The sequence below is a fragment of the Nerophis ophidion genome, linkage group LG08 (assembly GCF_033978795.1).
Source record: "Nerophis ophidion isolate RoL-2023_Sa linkage group LG08, RoL_Noph_v1.0, whole genome shotgun sequence".
Lineage (NCBI taxonomy): Eukaryota > Metazoa > Chordata > Actinopteri > Syngnathiformes > Syngnathidae > Nerophis > Nerophis ophidion.
The window spans coordinates 15,189,594-15,210,828 of record NC_084618.1 but is presented as its reverse complement, the minus strand read 5'-3'; the positions used below and the strand labels follow the sequence as shown (position 1 = coordinate 15,210,828).

General features: G+C 41.6%; 1 protein-coding gene across 3 annotated transcripts in view; it reads left to right on the top strand.

Annotated features, from left to right (window-relative positions):
* Positions 1–21,235, top strand: part of sec31a (SEC31 homolog A, COPII coat complex component) — a 62,533-nt gene that overhangs the window by 17,893 nt on the left and 23,405 nt on the right. For 2 of the 3 annotated variants that reach the window (XM_061907812.1, XM_061907810.1), the window contains exons 9-20: positions 3,137–3,289; positions 3,365–3,604; positions 9,921–9,995; positions 10,064–10,105; positions 10,172–10,348; positions 10,406–10,520; positions 10,597–10,775; positions 16,836–16,962; positions 17,039–17,184; positions 20,566–20,739; positions 20,799–21,011; positions 21,087–21,188. In XM_061907812.1, the coding sequence (XP_061763796.1) occupies positions 3,137–3,289; positions 3,365–3,604; positions 9,921–9,995; positions 10,064–10,105; positions 10,172–10,348; positions 10,406–10,520; positions 10,597–10,775; positions 16,836–16,962; positions 17,039–17,184; positions 20,566–20,739; positions 20,799–21,011; positions 21,087–21,188 (1,743 nt within the window). The remainder of the gene's footprint in view (positions 1–3,136; positions 3,290–3,364; positions 3,605–9,920; positions 9,996–10,063; positions 10,106–10,171; positions 10,349–10,405; positions 10,521–10,596; positions 10,776–16,835; positions 16,963–17,038; positions 17,185–20,565; positions 20,740–20,798; positions 21,012–21,086; positions 21,189–21,235) is intronic. The other variant, XM_061907811.1, reaches the window with a different exon arrangement.

The following is a 21,235-nucleotide window of genomic DNA, read 5'->3' as shown; positions in this document are numbered from 1 at the left end:
CGCTCTGAAGTCTGAATAGGCACTGCTGATTGGCTGTTACATCGCTCTGAATACGCACTGCTGATTGGCTTTGTATGTAACCAATCAGATGGTTGTGTGGGCGGGACAATGAGGCAGAAAGCAGAGCAGCTTGTGAAGACTTCTACTTCCGAACTCGTTTGGTACGCCCGCGTGCCGAACCGAAACCCCCGTACCGAAACGATTCGATACAAATACACGTACCGTTACACCCCTAGTAAATAGACAGATGAACATTTGTTGTGTGAATAGACTGGCGGATGTTTACACTATGTGCACGTGAGTAGACAGATGGTTGTTTACTGTATGTGAATAGATATACGGTCGTTTACGTGATGTGACTGTGTGAAAAGACGGACGGACATTTGTTGTGTGAATAGACTGGCAGATGCTTACATTATGTGCACGTGAAAAGACCGACGGTCATTCATTGTACATGAATGTGTGAATAGAGAGACAGACTTTTATATAATTTGAATAGGCAGACGGTCGTTTTCTATCATGTGAATGTGTGAATAGAAAGGAGGACGTTTTTATTATGTGCATGTGAATTGACAGATGGTTGTTTATTATATGTGAATAGATGTACGGTTGTTTACATGATGTGACCATGTGAAAAGACAGACGGACATTTGTTGTGTGAATAGACAGGCAGATTTTTGCATTATGTGCATGTGAATAGTCAAAATGTTGTTTATTATATGTGAATGTGAGAATAGACAGATGGACGTTTATATTGCGTGAATAGAGAGACATACGTTTGATTATGTGAATAGACGGATGGATATTTCAATTATGAGAATGGACAGGCAGAGGTTTTTATTATGTGTATGTGAATAGATGGTCGTTTACGTTATGTGACTGTGAATAGACAGGCGGATGTTTACATTATGTGCACGTGAAATGACAGACGGTCATTCATTGTACATTAATGTGTGAATAGAGAGACAGACTTTTATATCATTTGAATGGACAGACGGTCGTTTTTTATCATGTGAATGTGTGAATAGAAAGGAGGACGTTTTTATTATGTGCATGTGAATAGACCGATGGTTGTTTATTATATGTGAATAGATATACGGTTGTTTACGTCATGTGACCGTGTGAAAAGACGGATGGACATTTGTTGTGTGAATAGACAGGCAGATGTTTACATTATGTGCATGTGAATAGTCAAAAGGTTGTTTATTATATGTGAATGTGAGAATAGACAGATGGACGTTTATATTGCGTGAATAGAGAGACATTCGTTTGATTATGTGAATAGACGGATGGATATTTCAATTATGAGAATGGACAGGCAGAGGTTTTTATTATGTGTATGTGAATAGATGGTCGTTTAAGTTATGTGACTGTGAATAGACAGATGGACATTTATTGTGTGAATAGACAGGCGGATGTTTACATTATGTACACGTGAAAATACAGACGGTCATTCATTGTACATGAATGTGTGAATAGAGAGACAGATTTTTATATCATTTGAATAGACAGATGGTCGTTTTTTATCATGTGAATGTGTGAATAGAAAGGAGGACGTTTTTTTATGTGCATGTGAATAGACCGATGGTTGTTTATTATATGTGAATAGATATACGGTTGTTTACGTGATGTGACTGTGTGAAAAGACAGACGGACATTTGTTGTGTGAATAGACAGGCAGATGTTTACATTATGTGCATGTGAATAGTCAAACGTTCGTTTATTATATGTGAATGCGTGAATAGACAGATGGACGTTTATATTGCGTGAATAGAGAGTCAAGTCGTTTGATAATGTGAATTGACAGATGGATATTTAAATTATGAGAATAGAAAGGCGGATGTTTTTATTACGTGCATGTGAATAGGCAGACGGTCGTTTATGATATGTGAGTAGATATACAGTCGTTGATGTTATGTGACTGTGTAAATAAACAGATGGACGTTTATTGTGTGAATAGACAGGCAGATGTTTACATTTTGTGCATGTGAATAGACAGACGGTCGTTCATTATACTTGAATGTGTGAATAGAGGGACAGACTTATATTTGAATATACAGACGGTTGTTTATACTATGTGAATGTGTGAATAGAGAGGCAAACGTATTTATTATGTGCATGTGAATAGACTGACGGTCGTTTATAATGTGTGAATAGATATACGGTCGTTTACATTATGTGACTGTGTGACTAGACAGATGGACGTTTATTGTGTGATTTGACCAATGAATATATGTGAGTGGACATACAGATGTTTACATTATGTATTGTGAATGCACAGTGTATTTGTGAATTGACAGACTAATGTATGTGAGTGGATGTACACATGTTTACATTATATAATGTAAATGCATAGTGTATGTGTGAATTGACAAATGTATGTGAGAGGACATACAGATGTTTACCTTCTGTATGTATGGGAATAGACAGATGGCTGTTTATAATTTGTGAATAGATATACGGTCGTTTACATTATGTGACAGGGTGAATAGGCAGATGGATGGTTATTGTGTGAATTGACAGATGAATGTATGTGAGTGGACATACCGATGTTTACGTGATGTATTGTGTGTGCACAGTGTATTTGTGAATTGACAGATGAATGTATGTGAGTGGACATACAGATGTTTACGTGATGTATTGTGATTGCACATTGTATTTGTGAATAGACAGACGAATGTATGTGAGTAGACATACAGATGTTTATGTGATGTATTGTGAATGCACATTGTATTTGCGAATTGACAGACGAATGTATGTGTGTGGACATACAGATGTTTATGTGATGTATTGTGATTGCACATTGTATTTGCGAATAGACAGACGAATGTATGTGAGTGGACATACAGATGTTTATGTGATGTATTGTGATTGCACATTGTATTTGTCAATAGACAGACGAATGTATGTGAGTAGACATACAGATGTTTATGTGATGTATTGTGAATGCACATTGTATTTGCGAATTGACAGACGAATGTACGTGAGTGGACATACAGATGTTTATGTGATGTATTGTGATTGCACATTGTATTTGCGAATTGACAGACGAATGTATGTGAGTGGACATACAGATGTTTATGTGAATCAACAGATGCTATACTTTGTTACAATGCTTTACTTCCGTTTGTCGCAGATGGCCAAGTCCTATGCCAACATGGATCCGTTTGGAACAGGCCAAACGTTGCCCCCCCTGCAGCTGCCCCAGTCCGCCGCCCCCCCAGCCAGCGTCAACCCCCTGAAGAAGCCCCCCAAGTGGATCCGCCGGCCCGTGGGGGCGTCCTTTGCCGTGAGTCCCCAGGCTGTGTGGGCGTGACGCGGGCGCTCTGGTGACCCACCGCCTGCTCTTCTTGTCGCCCGGCAGTTCGGAGGCAAGCTGGTGTCCCTGGAGAACGTCACCACCGCCGCCCCTGACTCCCAGTCCCAGCAGGGGGGCAGCGCCCGAGTGGTCCACGTCAGCCAGGTGGTCACCGAGACCACCTTCTTGCAGCGCTCCCAGCGCCTTCAGGACACTCTCCAGGCCGGCCTCTTCCAGGACTTCTGCCAGGAGAAGATCCACGCCGCCGAGAACCAGTTCGACAAAACCGTCTGGTCTTTCCTCAAGGTAACCACACTTTTTGGTGAATGGACAGGCAGGGTTTTTTTTAACGTTTGCATTTGAATGGACGGACCAATGTTTTTGTTTGAAGCGACATACGGATGTTTACGTTCTGTGTGCATGTGAATGGACAGACCGTTGTTAAGAGTTGGTGGGCCAGACAGACTCCTGTTTACTTTGCATGTTTTCATAATGTGTGAATGGACAAACATGTATTCATTATGTGTGAATGGGCAAACACATACCTTTGTTTGTATAAAGAGTAGGGATGCACCGATTAATCGGTAACCGAATATATTCGGCCGAATATGGCAAAAAAAGCCACATTCGGCCTTCGGTGGAATGAGTTAAAAACAAGGCCGAATAGTGGCGTGTGACGCAATTTTTTGACGCGGTGACGTTGGGATATGTTGTGTACCTGTATAAGTGTATGAGGTTACAAGCACACACTTAATTGAGAGTTAGTGGGCCTCTGTTTACATTATTAGCCTGTTGTGTAGGCTACCTGTATAAGTGTATGAGGTTACAAGCACACACTTAATTGAGAGTTAGTGGGCCTCTGTTTACATTATTAGCCTGTTGTGTAGGCTACCTATATAAGTGTATGAGGTTACAAGCACACACTTAATTGAGATTTACTTGAGCCTTCTGTTTACATGATTAGTTTATCTACTGTGGCTAAGCAGACTTTTGCCAAAAGGACAATAATTCATTTGTTGTGGGTTTATCCACTTTAATGCACTTTTTTTTTTTTTTGCAATGCATGTTTTGTTTTAAGGCCTAATATAAATGAAAAACGTTTTTTTGAACAGAAAAGGCTACTGGAATATTAAAAAAATGTAAATACTCAATAAGAATTTACTTTATTTAAAAATCATGTCTAAAAATGTATTCTAGGCTATTTATGCAATATTAAAAAATTGTGAAAAACTGCATTCATTATTTGGTATTCAGCCTTCGGCCAAGCGTTTAAATTTTATTCGGTTTTGGCTTCGGCCACAAATTTTCATTTCAGTGCATCCCTAATAGAGACGAATGTGTCTTCGTTATGTGTGAATGGACAAATGTGTCATTATGTGTGCATGGACAAACATATATTCACTATGTGTGAATAAGCAAACAAATACCTTTATTTGTGTAAAGACACAAACGTGTCTTCATTATGTGTGAATGGAAAAACATGTAATCATGTGTGAATGGGCAAACATACTTCCATATGAGTTGGGAAATTGTGTTAGATGTAAATATAAACAGAGTACAATGATTTGCAAATCCTTTTCAACCCATATTCAGTTGAATATGCTACAAAGACAACATATTTGATGTTCAAACTCATAAACTTTATTTATTTTTTTTTGCAAATAATAATTAACTTAGAATTTCATGGCTGCAACACGTGGCAAAGTAGTTGGGAAAGGGCATGTTCACCACTGTGTTACATCACCTTTTCTTTTAACAACACTCAATAAACGTTTGGGAACTGAGGAAACTAATTGTTGAAGCTTTGAAAGTGGAATTATTTCCCATTCTTTTTTTATGTAGAGCTTCAGTCGTTCAACAGTCCGGGGTCTCCGCTGTCGTATTCTACGCTTCATAATGCGCCACACATTTTCGACGGGAGACAGGTTTGGACTGCAGGTGGGCCAGGAAAGTACCCGCACTCTTTTTTTTGACAAAGCCACGCTGTTGTAACACTTGTCTTGCTGAAATAAGTAGGGGCGTCCATGATAACTTTGCTTGGATGACAACATATGTTGCTCCAAAACCTGTAGGGACCACTCAGCATTAATGGTGCCTTCACAGATGTGTAAGTTACCCATGCCTTGGGCACTAATGCACCCCCATACCATCACAGATGCTGGCTTTTGAACTTTGCGCCTATAACAATCCGGATGGTTATTTCCCTCTTTGTTCTGGAGGACACCACTTCATCTGTTTCCAAATATAATTTGAAATGTGGACTCGTCAGACCACAGAACACTTTTCTACTTTGCATCTGTCCGTCTTAGGTGAGCTCGGGCCCAGCCAAGCCGGCGGCGTTCCTGGGTGTTGTTGATGAATGGGTTTGGCTTTGCATAGTAGAGTTTTAACTTGCACTTACAGATGTAGTGACTAACTGTAGTTACTGACAGTGGTTTTATGAAGTGTTCCTCAGCCCACGTGGTGATATCCTTTACACACTGATGTCGGTTTTTGATGCAGTACAGCCTGAGGGATCAAAAGTCTGTAATATCATCGCTTACGTGCAGTGATTTCTCCAGATTCTCTGAACTTTTTGATGATTTTACGGACTGCAGATGGTAAAATCCCTAAATTCCTTGCGATAGCTCGTTGAATTTTTTTTTTTCTAAAACGGTTCGACAATTTGCTTACAAAGTGGTGACCCTGGCACCATCCTTGTTTGTGAATGACTTAGCATTTCATGGAAGCTGCTTTTATACCCAATCATGGCACCCACCTTTTCCCAATTAGCCTGCACACCTGTGGGATGTTCCATATAAGTGTTTGATGAGCATTCCTCAACTTTATCAGTATTTATTGCCACCTTTCCCAACTTCTTTGTCGCGTGTTGCTGGCATCAAATTCTAAAGTTAATAATTATTTGTAAAAAAAAAAAAATGTTTATCATTTTGAACATCAAATATGTTGTCTTTGTAGCATTTTCAACTGAATATGGGTTGAAAAGGATTTGCAAATCATTGTATTCTGTTTATATTTACATCTAACACAATTTCCCAACTCATATGGAAACGGGCTTTGTACCTTTTATTTGTGTAAATAAACAAATGTGTCTTCATTTATGTGTGAATGGGCAAACACATACCTTTATTTGTCTAAAGAGACACATGAGTCTTTCATTATGTGTGAATGGACAAATGTGTCCTTATTATGTGTGAATGGACAAACATGTATTAATTTTGTGTGGATGGGCAAACACATACCTTTATTTGTGTGAAGAGACAAACGTGTCTTCATTTTGTGTGAATGGACAAATGTGTCATTGTTCTGTGTGGATGGACAAACATGTATTCATTATGTTTGAATGAGCAAACACATACCTTTATTTGTGTCAAGAGACAAACGTGTCTTCAGTATGTGTGAATGGGCAAATGTGTCTTTATTATGTGTGAATGGACAAACATGTATTCATTAGGTGTGAATGGGTAAACACATACTTTTATTTGTGTAAAGAGACAAACGTGTCTTCATTATGTGTGAATGGACAGATGTGTCATTATTATGTGTGAATGGACAAACATGTATTCAATATGTGTGAATGGGCAAACACATACCTTTATTTGTGTAAAGAGAAAAATGTGTCATTGTTCTGTGTGAATGGACAAACATGTAATTATTATGTTTGAATGAGCAAACACATACCTTTATTTGTGTAAAGAGACAAACGTGTCTTCAGTATGTGTGAATGGGCAAATGTGTCTTTATTATGTGTGAATGGACAAACATGTATTCATTAGGTGTGAATGGGTAAACACATACTTTTATTTGTGTAAAGAGACAAACGTGTCTTCATTATGTGTGAATGGACAGATGTGTCATTATTATGTGTGAATGGATGAACATGTATTCAATATGTGTGAATGGGCAAACACATACCTTTATTTGTGTAAAGAGAAAAATGTGTCTTCATTATGTGTGAATGGACAAACATGTATTCATTATGTGTGGATGGGCAAAAACATACCTTAGAAAAGCGCTATACAAGTACAACCCATTTATTTGTGTAAAGAGACAAACATACCTTCATTATGTGTGAATGGACAAATGTGTCAGTATTATGTGTGAATGGACAAACGTATTCATTATGTGTGACTGGGCAAGCACATTCCTTTATTTGAGTTTATAGGCCAGGGGTCGGCAACCCTCGGCTCCGGAGCCGCATGCGGCTCTTTGGCAACTCTGATGCGGCTCAGCTGCACAATCGCCGACCCTCCAGATTGTCGCGAGGAGATTCCGGAATTCAATGCCTCTCCCGGACATCACCCATAGTCAACGTTCTCCAATTTTCACTCGGACTACAATATTAAGGGCGTGCCGTGATGATGTTACTCTTAACGTCCTCTTGAACGTCATCGCCCCTGCCATTCACGCAATGCTACTTGCGTCCTCTTGAACGTTATCACGCCCGCCATTCACGGAATGCTATTTGCGTGCCGACCGGACACATGCATCTCGCTGCTTCTATCGGCACATGTATGAGATTGCAAGGCATGCTGGGTGACACAGAGTACACTGTCGGTTGTGATACAAAGAACTTTAACACTCCTACTAATATGCGCCACATTGTGAACCCACACAAAAGAAGAATGACAAACACATTTTGGGAGAAAATCCTCACAGTAACACAACATAAACGCAACACAACAAATACCCAGAATCATTTACATCCATGAAACTTCCTGACTATGTTATACACCCCTCTCCCCCCTCCCTGCGTGGTTGAGGTGGGTGGTGTTTGGTGCTCGCGGGGTGTATAACATAGTCGGGAATGTCATGGATGCAAAGGATTCTGGGTATTTGTTGTGTTGCGTTTATGTTGTGTTACTGTGAGGATTTTCTCCCGAAATGTGTTTGTCATTCTTCTTTTGTGTGGGTTCACAATGTGGCGCATGTTAGTAGGAGTGTTAAAGTTGTGTATATCACAACCGACAGTGCACTCTGTGTCACTCAGTATGCCTTCTAGTCGAGTGCGTGCATCTGCGGAAGCCTCTCACAACATGTTGCTGGACTGGCAAGCAGTGTGTATATGTTGTAGAAGGTGTTTAAGGCAATGGCTTCATAGCATGCCCTTATTCTTGTCCTCTGGGTGACCACCAGCAGATATTGGCGAGAATAGTTGCGGCTCCCATTGTCTTCCTCATTTTGTGAAACGGGTCGAAATGGCTCTTTGAGTGGTAAAGGTTGCCGACCCCTGGTATAGGCAAACATGTCGTCATTATGTGTGAATGAACAAACAGTTCTTCACTAACTATAAGTAGACCAACATGGATTAATTTTGTGTGAATAGACAAACAGGACTTCATTTTGTGTGAATAGATGAACATTTCTTCATTATGTGTGAAGAGACAAATGCTGCACTGTGTAAACCTGGGGTGTCCGATTTCTATATATATATATATATATATATATATATATATATATATAATATATATATATATATATATATATATATATATATATATATATATATATCAGGGGTGCCCACACTTTTTCTGCAGGCGAGCTACTTTTGACCAACTCGAGGGGATCTACCTCATTTATATTTATTTATGAAAGAGACATTTTTGTAAACAAGTTAAATGTGTTTAATGATAATACAAGCATGTGTAACACATATAGATGTCTTTCTTTCACGAAAAAAAGAATACAAGTTGGTGTATTACCTGATTCTGATGACTTGCATTGATTGGAATCAGACAGTAATGATGATAACGCCCACATTTTCAAATGGAGGAGAAAAAAAGTTGTCCTTTCTGTACAATACCACATGAAAGTGGTTGTTTTTTGGCATCTAATTCATCTAGCTTCCATACACTTTACAAGAAAAAGATTGGCGGCAAATTCCGTAGCTTGCTTGATTGACATTCACGGCACCCGAGGGTCTTGTGAGATGACGCTGGCTGCTGCCAGTTCATTATTAGGAAAAAATGACCGAGAGGAAGGCGAGAAACACTTTTTATTTCAACAGATTTCGCGCCGTCCCTTCCGTCAAAACTCTAAAGGCCGACTGCACATTTCCTATCTTCACAATAAAAGCCCTGCTTCATGCTGCCTGCGCTAACAAAATAAGAGTCTCGGAAAGCTGGCGTGCACAAGTGATGTGCACGCCAGCTTTCTGAGGGATCGCTTGTGCACGCCAGTTTTCCGAGACTCTGTATTTAGTTAGCGCAGGCAGCATGAAGCAGGGCTTTTATTGTGAAGATAGGAAATGTGCAGTCGGCCTTTAGAGTTTTGACGGAAGGTACGGCGCGAGAGTCTGTTGAAATAAAAAGTGTTTCTCGCCTTCCTCTCGGTCATTTTTAGTAATAATGATCTTGCAGCAGCCAGCGTCATCTCACAAGACCCTCCGGTACCGTGAATGTCATTTAAGTGACGTCTTGGTGAAGATTGAAGATCACTAATTTTTAGGTCTATTTTTTTTAAAAGCCTGGCTCGAGATCGACTGACACACCCCCCGCGGTCGACTGGTAGCTCGCGATCGACGTAATGGGCACCCCTGATATATATATATATATATATATATATATATATATATATATATATATATATATATATACACACTACATGTATTTCCTCTTTCCAGGCCAACTTTGAAAGTGACGTGCGCAGTAAGTTCCTGGAGCTTCTGGGCTACAACAAAGAGGAGCTGGCCGCCAAGGTGACGTGCAGGATGTAGTTTCATGTTTTAACAGCCAGGTGGTGCTAAACGTGCGACTGTGTCCACAGATTTCAGCAGCTCTGGAGGGGAAGCCAACGGACGCTCTCACGGTGCGTACTTGATGTGCGCTGTCATGACTCCTACCATTCCCGCTTCAACGTCTCGCTTGCCTTTAGGAGGACGTGTGCGCCTCAGCCAGCGTGCAGCCGCCGCCGCTGCTGGACGACAATCCGGAGGCGGCGTTTGACCTGATCGCCGCCTCGAACCTTCAGACGGAAGAGGAGTCTGCCGCGGAATGTCTAGACGAGGATGTGGCTCCACAGGAGGAGGGGGAAGAGATCGCCTTGGAGGAGGTAGGTCTCAGTGAATATGTGGAACCTTCCATGTTGGAAACTTCTTCTGCGGTTCAGGACGTCCTCCTGGAGGAGGAATGGAAGGAGGAGTCTTCTCCCGCCACCACGCCGGCGCAGGCGGAGGAGCCCGTGGAGGCTCCCGCTGGAGGAGTCAGCCTCGGCATCAGTCGAGGTGAAGACAACTCCATTGTTAATGTTTTCTCCCCCCGCGCCCTGTTGTGATCACGTCTTTGTTGTCCCTGTGCAAGATGTGGATGGACTGATCACGCAGGCCCTGCTGACCGGCAACTTTCAGGCAGCCGTGGAGCTCTGTCTCCACGACAACCGCATGGCCGACAGCATCATCTTGGCCATCGCCGGTGGGGCTGAGCTCCTGGAGAAAACCCAGAGGAAGTATTTCAGGAAGACGCACAGTAAGATCACCAAGGTAGGCCCCCTTTAGAGGAGAGAGTGCTTGCAATTACTGTTTGTCAACGGGGAGAAAAGTCCAGGAAGACCGGGAATTTGGGGAAGGGGAAAACATATTTTGCGTTCGATATATCAGTAGAGTAGTGTGGGTGGATGGTTGAAAGATTGGATGTGGGTTAAAAAACGGCGCTAAATTTGAAAAATTTAGGGCATTGTAGAACTATGAATACATCCATTCATTTGAATAGGAACTTCCTGGAAATTTCGGGATATTCAGGGCTGTTTGAAAATATTGATACTACCATAATTGTCCTAGATCAGGGGTGCCCACACTTTTTCTGCAGGTGAGCTACTTTTCAATTGACCAAGTCGAAGAGATCTACCTCATTCCTATTTATATTTATTTATTTATGAAAGAGACATTTTTGTTAACAAGTTAATGGTGTTTAATGATAATACAAGCATGTTTAACACACATAGATTCCTTTCTTTCATGAAGACAAGAATATAAGTTGGTGTATTACCTGATTCTGATGACTTGCATTGATTGGAATTAGACAGTGGTGCTGATAACGTCCGCATTTTCAAATGGAGGAGAAAAAAAAGTCCTCCTTTCTGTCCAATACCACATGAAAGTGGTTGGATTTGGCATCTCATTTGTCCAACTTGCATACTTGTTTTTAAACACTTTGTTATGAGAGTAGCATATGTGTGTGGCCCTTTAATTTCTGGCAGCAGGTGAGTGACGTCAGTGAGTGTGCGGGTGGGCAAGCAAGTGAGAAAGCGGTCGCTGAGGGCGGGGGAGAAATACATTGGCATCAAACTCCGTAGCTTGCTAGCTTGTGCACGCTAGCTTTCTGAGACTCTTATTTTGTTAGCACAGGCAGGATGAAACATGTCTTTTATGGTGAAGACAGGAACTGTGCAGTCGGTCTTTAGAGTTTTGACAGTAGGTACGGAGTCTCGAGAAATAAAATGTGTTTCTCTGCGTCCGCCCTGTTAGTGATTTTTTTCTTAAATATGAGCTCGCAGCAGCCAGCGTCATCTCACAAGATCCTCGGGTGCCGAGAATGTCAAACAACTGACGAAAGTGAAGTCTTGGTATGATTGATGATTGCTCATTTTTATGTATATTTTTTATTGCCTGGTTTGAGATCGACTGACACACCCTCCGAGATCGACCAGTCGATCGCCATCGACGTAATGCCCACCCCTGGCCTAGATAATATGAATGGCTTGGAGTTAGAAGTTTTGGAGTCAGTTGATGTAGTAACAGTTTAAAGGCCTACTGAAATGAGATTTTCTTATTCAAACGGGGATAGCAGGTCCATTCTATGTGTCATACTTGATCATTTCGCGATATTGCCATATTTTTGCTAAAAGGATTTAGTCGAGAACATCCACGATAAAGTTCGCAACTTTTGGTCGCTAATAAAAAAGCCTTGCCTGTACCGGAAGTGGCAGACGATGTGCGCGTGACGTCACGGGTTGTGGAACTCCTCACATCTGAACATTGTTTACCATCATGGCCACCAGCAGCTAGAGCGATTTGGACGGAGCGATAATGTCCCCATTAATTTGAGCGAGGATGAAAGATTCGTGGATGAGGATATTGAAAGTGAAGGACTAGAAATAAAAAATAAAAAAGGTGGGGGCAGTGGGAGCGATTCAGATGTTATTAGACACATTTCCTAGGATAATTCTGGAAAATCCCTTATCTGCTTATTGTGTTACTAGTGTTTTAGTGAGATTATATGGTACCTGAAAGTCAGAGGGGTGTGGCCACGGGTGTGGTGACCCCCAGTGTCTCCGGTGGGAGGAGGTAATAGTCCGCAGCAGCTGCAGGAGGACGCAAGCTCCGCTCATAACTACGGTAAGAGCCGACGTATTGCCACAATTTTCTCACCGAAACCTGCCGGTTGACATGTGGTCGGCAACCATGTTCGCTTGACCGCTCTGTTCCATAGTAAAGCTTCACCTTCGGGAATGTAAACAAGGAAACACCGGGTGTGTTTGTGTGGCTAAAGGCAGCCGCAATGCACCGCTTCCCACCTACGTCTTTCGACTTTGACGTCTCCATTATTCATTGAACAAATTGCAAAAGATTCAGCTACACAGATCCGATTAAAGCAGACTACTTATAGCTTGGATCGGGCTGGAAAAAAATGTCAGCTACAGCCCGAGACGTAAAACGCACGCATCATCATTTCGCGGGAAATTTAAAATTGCAATTTAGTAAACTAAGAAGATCGTATTGGCATGTGTTGCAATGTTAATATTTCATCATTGATATATAAACTATCAGACTGCGTGGTCGGTAGTATTGGCTTTCAGTTGGCCTTTATATTGAGAATGGGTATTTCGAGATTCCTGGAATTTTGGTAAAACGGCAAATTTTTATGGGAAAAAGGAACATAAGTTGTTGTAACTAAGAGGAATGGCAAAAACAGTTGAACAATGTGGACTGTGAAAATTTTTCAGGAAGAACTTGAAAAATGTTAGTTTGATTGTCAAGGTGAGTGGAGTGTGTGGATGTTGGAATGGCTTGAATCGCTTGAGACATGTGGGATATGGAGAGGTTTGTATATTGCCCATTTATTGTCAACGGGGAGAAAATTACGGTAAAACCGGGAATTTTGGGAAAGTAAAAAATGTTTTGCGTTCCATTTTTGGAAGAGTTGCGTGGGTCGATGGTTGAAAGGTTGGATCCGGGGTTAAAAATGGTGCTAAATTTTGAGAAGCATTGTAGAAATATGAATACTTCCATTCATGGGAACTTCCTGGAAATTTGGGAATTTCGGGACTTTTGGAAAATATTGATACTAGCACAATTGTCCTAGATCAGGGGTGCCCACACTTTTTCTGCAGGCGAGCTACTTTTCAAATGACCAACTCGAGGGGATCTACCTCATTTATATATATCATTTATATTTATTTATTTATGAAAAAGACATTTTTGTAAACAAGTTAAATGTGTTTAATGATAATACAAGCATGTGTAACACATATAGATGTATTTCTTTCACAAAGACAAGAATATAAGTTGGTGTATTACCTGATTCTGATGACTTGCATTGATTGGAATCAGACAGTAATGATGATAACGCCCACATTTTCAAATGGAGCAGAAAAAAAGTTGTCCTTTCTGTACAATACCACATGAAAGTGGTTGGTTTTTGGCATCTAATTCATCCAGCTTCCATACACTTTACAAGAAAAACATTGGCGGCAAATTCCGTAGCTTGCTTGATTGACATTCACGGCACCCGAGGGGTCTTGTGAGATGACGCTGGCTGCTGCCAGTTCATTATTATGAAAAAATGACAGAGAGGAAGGCGAGAAACACTTTTTATTTCAACAGACTTTCGCGCCGTCCATTCCGTCAAAACTCTAAAGGCCGACTGCACATTTCCTATCTTCACAATAAAAGCCCTGCTTCATGCTGCCTGCGCTAACAAAATAAGATGCCAGCTTTCTGAGGGATCGCTCGTGCACGCCAGTTTTCCGAGACTCTGTATTTAGTTAGCGCAGGCAGCATGAAGAAGGGCTTTTATTGTAAAGATAGGAAATGTGCAGTCGGCCTTTAGAGTTTTGACTGAAGGTACGGCGCGAGAGTCTGTTGAAATAAAAAGTGTTTCTCGCCTTCCTCTCGGTCATTTTTAGTAATAATGATCTTGCAGCAGCCAGCGTCATCTCACAAGACCCTCCGGTACCGTGAATGTCATTTAAGTGACGTCTTGGTGAAGATTGATGATCACTAATTTTTAGGTCTATTTTTTTTAAAAGCCTGGCTGGAGATCGACTGACACACCCCCCGCGGTCGACTGGTAGCTCGCGATCGACGTAATGGGCACCCCTGTTGTAGATGATATGAATGGCTTGGTGTAATAAGTTTTGGAATCCGTTGAATAATATTGACGTAGTAATGAATTGAGAGTGGGTATTTTGGAATTCCTGGAATTTTGGTAAAACCAGGAATTTGTACGGGAAAAAAGGAACTTTGGTTGTCCCAACTAAGAGGAATGTTTTGAAGGTAGAATGGTCCTAAACAGTTGAGAATTGTGGACTGCGAAAACCTTCGAGGAAGAGGTGAAAATAGGGCTTTGGCAAACCAGAAATTCCCAATCACCGTAAACATCACTAATCATTATTACAATCCACCCATATTTTGCAAATAAAGCTACTTCCTTGGGGTCGAATGAGCAAAAAAAAAACTGACTCCATCTGATTATGATATTATAAAAAACAGCAATGTTTTGATTGAATCTTGAAAAGGCAGTAATACAGCGTCAATCACAAAAGAATCAATCAATCAATCAATCAATGTTTTCTTATATAGCCCTAAATCACTTGTGTCTCAAAGGGCTGCACAAACCACTACGACATCCTCGGTAGGCCCACATAAGGGCAAGGAAAACTCACACCCAGTGGGACGTCGGTGACAATGATGACTATGAGAACCTTGGAGAGGAGGAAAGCAATGGCTGTCGAGCGGGTCTAACATAATACTGTGAAAGTTCAATCCATAATGGATCCAACACAGTCGCGAGAGTCCAGTCCAAAGCGGATCCAACACAGCAGCGAGAGTCCCGTTCACAGCGGAGCCAGCAGGAAACCATCCCAAGCGGAGGTGGAACAGCAGCGCAGAGATGTCCCCAGCCGATACACAGGCGAGCAGTACATGGCCACCGGATCGGACCGGACCCCCTCCACAAGGGAGAGTGGGACATAGGAGAAAAAGAAAAGAAACGGCAGATCAACTGGTCTAAAAAGGGAGTCTATTTAAAGGCTAGAGTATACAAATGAGTTTTAAGGTGAGACTTAAATGCTTCTACTGAGGTGGCATCTCAAACTGTTACCGGGAGGGCATTCCAGAGTACTGGAGCCTGAAATGAAAAAGCTCTATAGCCCGCAGACTTTTTTTGGGCTTTGGGAATCACTAATAAGCCGGAGTCTTTTGAACGCAGATTTCTTGCCGGGACATATGGTACAATACAATCGGCAAAATATGATGGAGCTAGACCGTGTAGTATTTTATACGTAAGTAGTAAAACCTTAAAGTCACATCTTAAGTGCACAGGAAGCCAGTGCAGGTGAGCCAGTACAGGCGTAATGTGATCAAACTTTTTTGTTCTTGTCAAAAGTCTAGCAGCCGCATTTTGTACCAACTGTAATCTTTTAATGCTAGACATGGGGAGACCCGAAAATAATACGTTACAGTAGTCGAGGCGAGACGTAACAAACGCATGGATAATGATCTCAGCGTCTTTAGTGGACAGAATGGAGCGAATTTTAGCGATATTACGGAGATGAAAGAAGGCCGTTTTAGTAACGCTTTTCATGTGTGCCTCAAAGGAGAGAGTTGGGTTGAAGATAATACCCAGATTCTTTACCGTGTCGCCTTGTTTAATTGTTTGGTTGTCAAATGTTAGAGTTGTATTATTAAATAGAGGTCGGTGTCTAGCAGGACCGATAATCAGCATTTCCGTTTTTTTGGCGTTGAGTTGCAAAAAGTTAGCGGACATCCATTGTTTAATTTCATTAAGACACGCCTCCAGCTGACTACAAAAAAACCCATGCCGGAATGAGGAAGTGGCAATAAAGACGTTTTCTCTTTAGACAAAAAGGAAGCAATACAACATAAATCACACCAGTACTTTTACTCAGACTAAAACTGTTGTTAGACTATTCAATTTGGCCACAACATAACCGACGCGTTTATCAATAGAAATGATGAAGAAAGACTGAAACTAGTCCAAGAGTCACACTCTAGATGTGTGCGTGAAAAAGATGTATTTGAACTCAAACAGTCTCTCCTCTCACTGGTCATTAATGACAGCCGCCACCTTGCACAAAGAAAGGCCACGACTACTTAGCGAGGGAGGAGGAGTGATAGTGTTTACTCACCCGGCTCCTCTGTACTCACTTCATTTCTTCCTCTGTGTGTGTGTCAGCGGGGTATTGTTTGGAAGTCAGTGCTGCATTTCTTTCTTTTATGACAAGCGCTTCATAGATAAAGTCGATGGATGGATTGCAGGAATATCTCAGTTTGTCGTCCCCACCCCCCTCCTCCCCACAGCTGATCAGCGCCGTGGTGATGAAAGATTGGCACGACGTCCTGAAGACGTGCGACCTGCACAACTGGCGGGAAGCCCTGGCGGCCATCATGACCTACGCTCAGCCCGAGGAGTTCTCCTCACTATGCGGTGAGTTTAGCCACACACACACACATACACACACCATGCAGTTTTAACCCCAACCCGGTCACGCTGGTCTGGTCAGACCTCCTGGGGGCTCGTCTGGAGGCGGCTGACGAGGCTCAGCTGCAAGCCAACGCCTGCCTGTGCTACATCTGTGCCGGCAACATGGACAAGCTGCTTTCCTGCTGGACCGCGGCGCTGGAGCGACATTGTCCTCTCTCTCTTCAGGTGGCTCTTCTCCTCTTTTCCCACTTTTTTCATCCACTTCCTACCTTGCCACTTCCACAATGCTCACTTGCTAGCAAAATGTGCCAAGCTTTTTTGGAGCTTATTTTTCAGGCATACATCTCAGTGTAAAATATTTTACTTCAGGCATGCTGGCGTTTTGGTCTATTTTTAAATAGAGCTAAATTAGGGCCAAAAGTTTTGTTGTTGAAAAAAACATCTTTGAAACTGGAAAATGTTTTTTTTTTTTAATCTTGTTTAAAAGGCAGTAATACAGCATCAATCCCAAAAGAAACCCATTTGTAACCCTTTGAGAAGACAAATTGAATATAAATGAGTGATCTCCAGCATTTGGAGAGTAACCCTTTGTTCTTGAAAAAAACAAAACGTTGACACAGGAAAATTAAGTTTTTTGGTCATGAATTCTGAAAAATATTTAAAAAAAATAAAATAAACCCACATCCGGGTTACTGAAGAATGAGCAAAAAAACAACTCCATCTGATTTGTTATAAGAGCAAAAACAGGAATGTTTTGTTTAAAAGGCAGTAATACAACATCAATCCCAAAAGAAACCAATTTGGAGAGTAATCCTTTGAAAAGACAAATCGAATATAAATGAGTGATCTCCGGCATTTGGAGAGTAACCCTTTGTTCTTGAAAAAAACAAAGCGTTGACACGGGAAAATTAAGTTTTTTGATCTTGAATTTTAAAAATATTAAAACATATATATATATATATATATATATAAATATATATATATATATATATATATATATATATATATATACGTACGGGTTACTGAAGAATGAGCAAAAAAACAACTCCGTCTGATTGTGAAAAGAGCAAAAACAGGACTGTTTTGTTTAAAAAGCAGTAATACAGGATCAATCCCAAAAGAAACCCCATTTGGAGAGTAATCCTTTGAAAAGACAAATCGAATATAAATGAGTGATCTCCGGCATTTGGAGAGTAACGTTCAAAACGTTGACACGGGAAAATACAATTTTTTGATTATGAATTCTGAAAAATATTTCAAAAGATAAATAAACCCACATCCAGGTTACTGAAAAATGAGCAAAAAAAACAACTCCATCTGATTGTTATATGAGCAAAAACAGGAATATTTTTGTTTAAAAGGCAGTAATACAGCATCAATCCCAAAAGAAACCCATTTGGAGAGAAATCTTTTGAAAAGACAAATCGAATATAAATGAGTGATCTCCGGCATTTGGAGAGTAACGTTCAAAACGTTGACACGGGAAAATACAATTTTTTGATTATGAATTCTGAAAAATATTTCAAAAGATAAATAAACCCACATCCAGGTTACTGAAAAATGAGCAAAAAAAACCAACTCCATCTGATTGTTATATGAGCAAAAACAGGAATATTTTTGTTTAAAAGGCAGTAATACAGCATCAATCCCAAAAGAAACCCATTTGGAGAGAAATCTTTTGAAAAGACAAATCGAATATAAATGAGTGATCTCCGGCATCACAACAGTCTTTGTTTCATGTTCTAACAAGGTGGCGGCCAGGGTGTACGGAGACCCAAGTAGAGCTATCTTCAAAAAATGAGCAAGTGGCTATATTTTGTTCTTGAAAGAAAAATACACTTTGAAACTGTAAGATCAAGTTTTTTTATCTTGAATTTGGAAAATATATTAAAGAACAAAAAAACAGCAAGAAAGAAAACTTCACACAACTTTACTTCAGGTAAATTTGAATATGATTTTCACTTGTAATTAATCAAAAAAAAAAAAATCGGGGCAAAATTTTGAATTTGACAAAAAAAAAGATTTGAATATGGAAAACAGATGGATTGAAAAAAAGTGAAACTCTTAAAAAAACATTCTTTGAATATGCAAAGATAGAAGATTATGATGATCTGCCTCCGCTTGGGATGGTTTCCTGCTGGCTCCACTTTGGAGGGGAATCTCTCTGCTGTGTTGGATCCACTTTGGACTGGACTCTCACGGTTGTGTTGGATCCACTATGGATTAAACTTTCACAGTATCATGTTAGACCCGCTCGACATCCATTGCTTTCGGTTCCCCCAGAGGGGGGGGGGGGGGGGGGGGGTGTCCTCTCCAAGGTTTCTCATAGTCATCATTGTCACCGACGTCCCACTGGGTGTGAGTTTTCCTTGCCCTTATGTGGGCTCTACCGAGGATGTCGTTGTGGTTTTTGCAGCCCTTTGAGACACTAGTGATTTAGGGCTATATAAATAATCATTGATTGATTGATTGTGAAGTGAATTATATTTATATAGCGCTTTTTCTCTAGTGACTCAAAGCGCTTTACATAGTGAAACCCAATATCCAAGTTTCATTTAAACCAGTGTGGGTGGCACTGGGAGCAGGTGGGTAAAGTGTCTTGCCCAAGGACACAACAGCAGTGACTAGGATGGCGGAAGCGGGGATCGAACCTGCAACCCTCAAGTTGCTGGCTCGGCCGCCCTGTCAATGACATTGACAATAAAAAAAATATTTTTTCCAAAAACAAATACCTGACTGAATCCTAGTTATATTCAACCTAAAAAAAAATGTGAGCACTGATATTTATTTTAAATAAAATGTTTTAAAATTCAACATCTAAACGTGATTTTTCAGTTTCAAAGTTTTTTTTTTTCTATAATTAAGCTCCATAATTTGGTAGGTACACACCTCCAAATCAAATATCTTATTTCACACATGCTAACTGTTAGCATGCTAGCTTTAAAAAAAATAAATAACAAACACTCTTTTTGCATCTAAACACCAAAGTGTCAAATATTTTGTCACTTGACAGCATTGCATTTCTTTTTGGAGATACATTTAACTCTCACACAAATATTTTTCTTTGTGGCGTTGTATCTTGCTGCATTTAATCGTGCATAGTGACAAAATAAGACTTTCTTCTTTCCAAAAAGTTTTTTTTTTGTCATAAAATTACTTTATTTGATATTCCAAAGACATGCACCTGGGGATAGGTTGATTGGCAAGACTAAATTGGCCCTAGTGTGTGAATGTTGTCTGTCTATCTGTGTTGGCCCTGCGATGAGGTGGCGACTTGTCCAGGGTGTACCCCGCCTTCCGCCCGATTGAAGCTGAGATAGGCGCCAGCGCCCCCCGCGACCCCACAAGGGAATAAGCGGTAGAAAATGGATGGATGGATGGATGGATATATCCATGGGCAAAAAAGGTGATTACCAGTCTTGATTAAGTTGTATTTTCTGTTGCCCCCTAGTGGCCGACAGAGGTAGTTGCCAAGGCACATATTATAATATGGCACCCCAAAAGGGAATAAGCGGTAGAAAATGGATGAATGGATAATGTGAATCTTCTGCCATCTATTGGCAGAGCATGGAAGTGTACTGCTAACAGCAAATCTCCCCCATTCAGGGACTGGTGGAGAAGGTGGTGGTGCTGCGGCGTGCGGTGGAGCAGACGCAGCGCTCGGGCCCCGCCTCCATCGGCGTCCTGCTGGCGGAGACGATGAGCCACTACGCCGGCCTCCTGGCCTCCCAGGGCAGCCTGTCCACCGCCATGGCCTACCTGCCCGACAACACCGACCAGGTGACGGTCACGCCGTTCGCCGCGGGGTTCAGAACACACCTAACGCCTCCTTCTGCCAGGTGGCCGTGCGACAGCTCCGCCAGCGCCTCGCCCAGGCTCTGGGTCAGCAGCAGGCGGCGGCGGCAGCTCCGCTTCAGACACACAACACTCCGTCTTCACGCGGCGTCGCCCAGCATTGCCATCCCTTCACTCCGGTCCAGCCTCATGCCGCCCCGGCTCCACCTGAGCCTGCACCGAGCTCGGTCCCATCACAGCAGCAGTATTACCAACCCGTATGTTGTCCCGGTTACATTTGTGTTGGTGACCCCGCCCACATTCACCATCCTTCCATGTGTGTGTGTGTGCAGGTAAGGCCTGCCTCCACCGTCACCTCCTGGAGTAACCAAACTACCACAGCCCTCCCCAGTGCGCCACACCCTCTGCAGGTGGGCCCCGCCTCTCAGCAGAAGGTACCGCCCCTCCCCTCCTCCTCGCCTCGATGTCACGTGACCTGTAA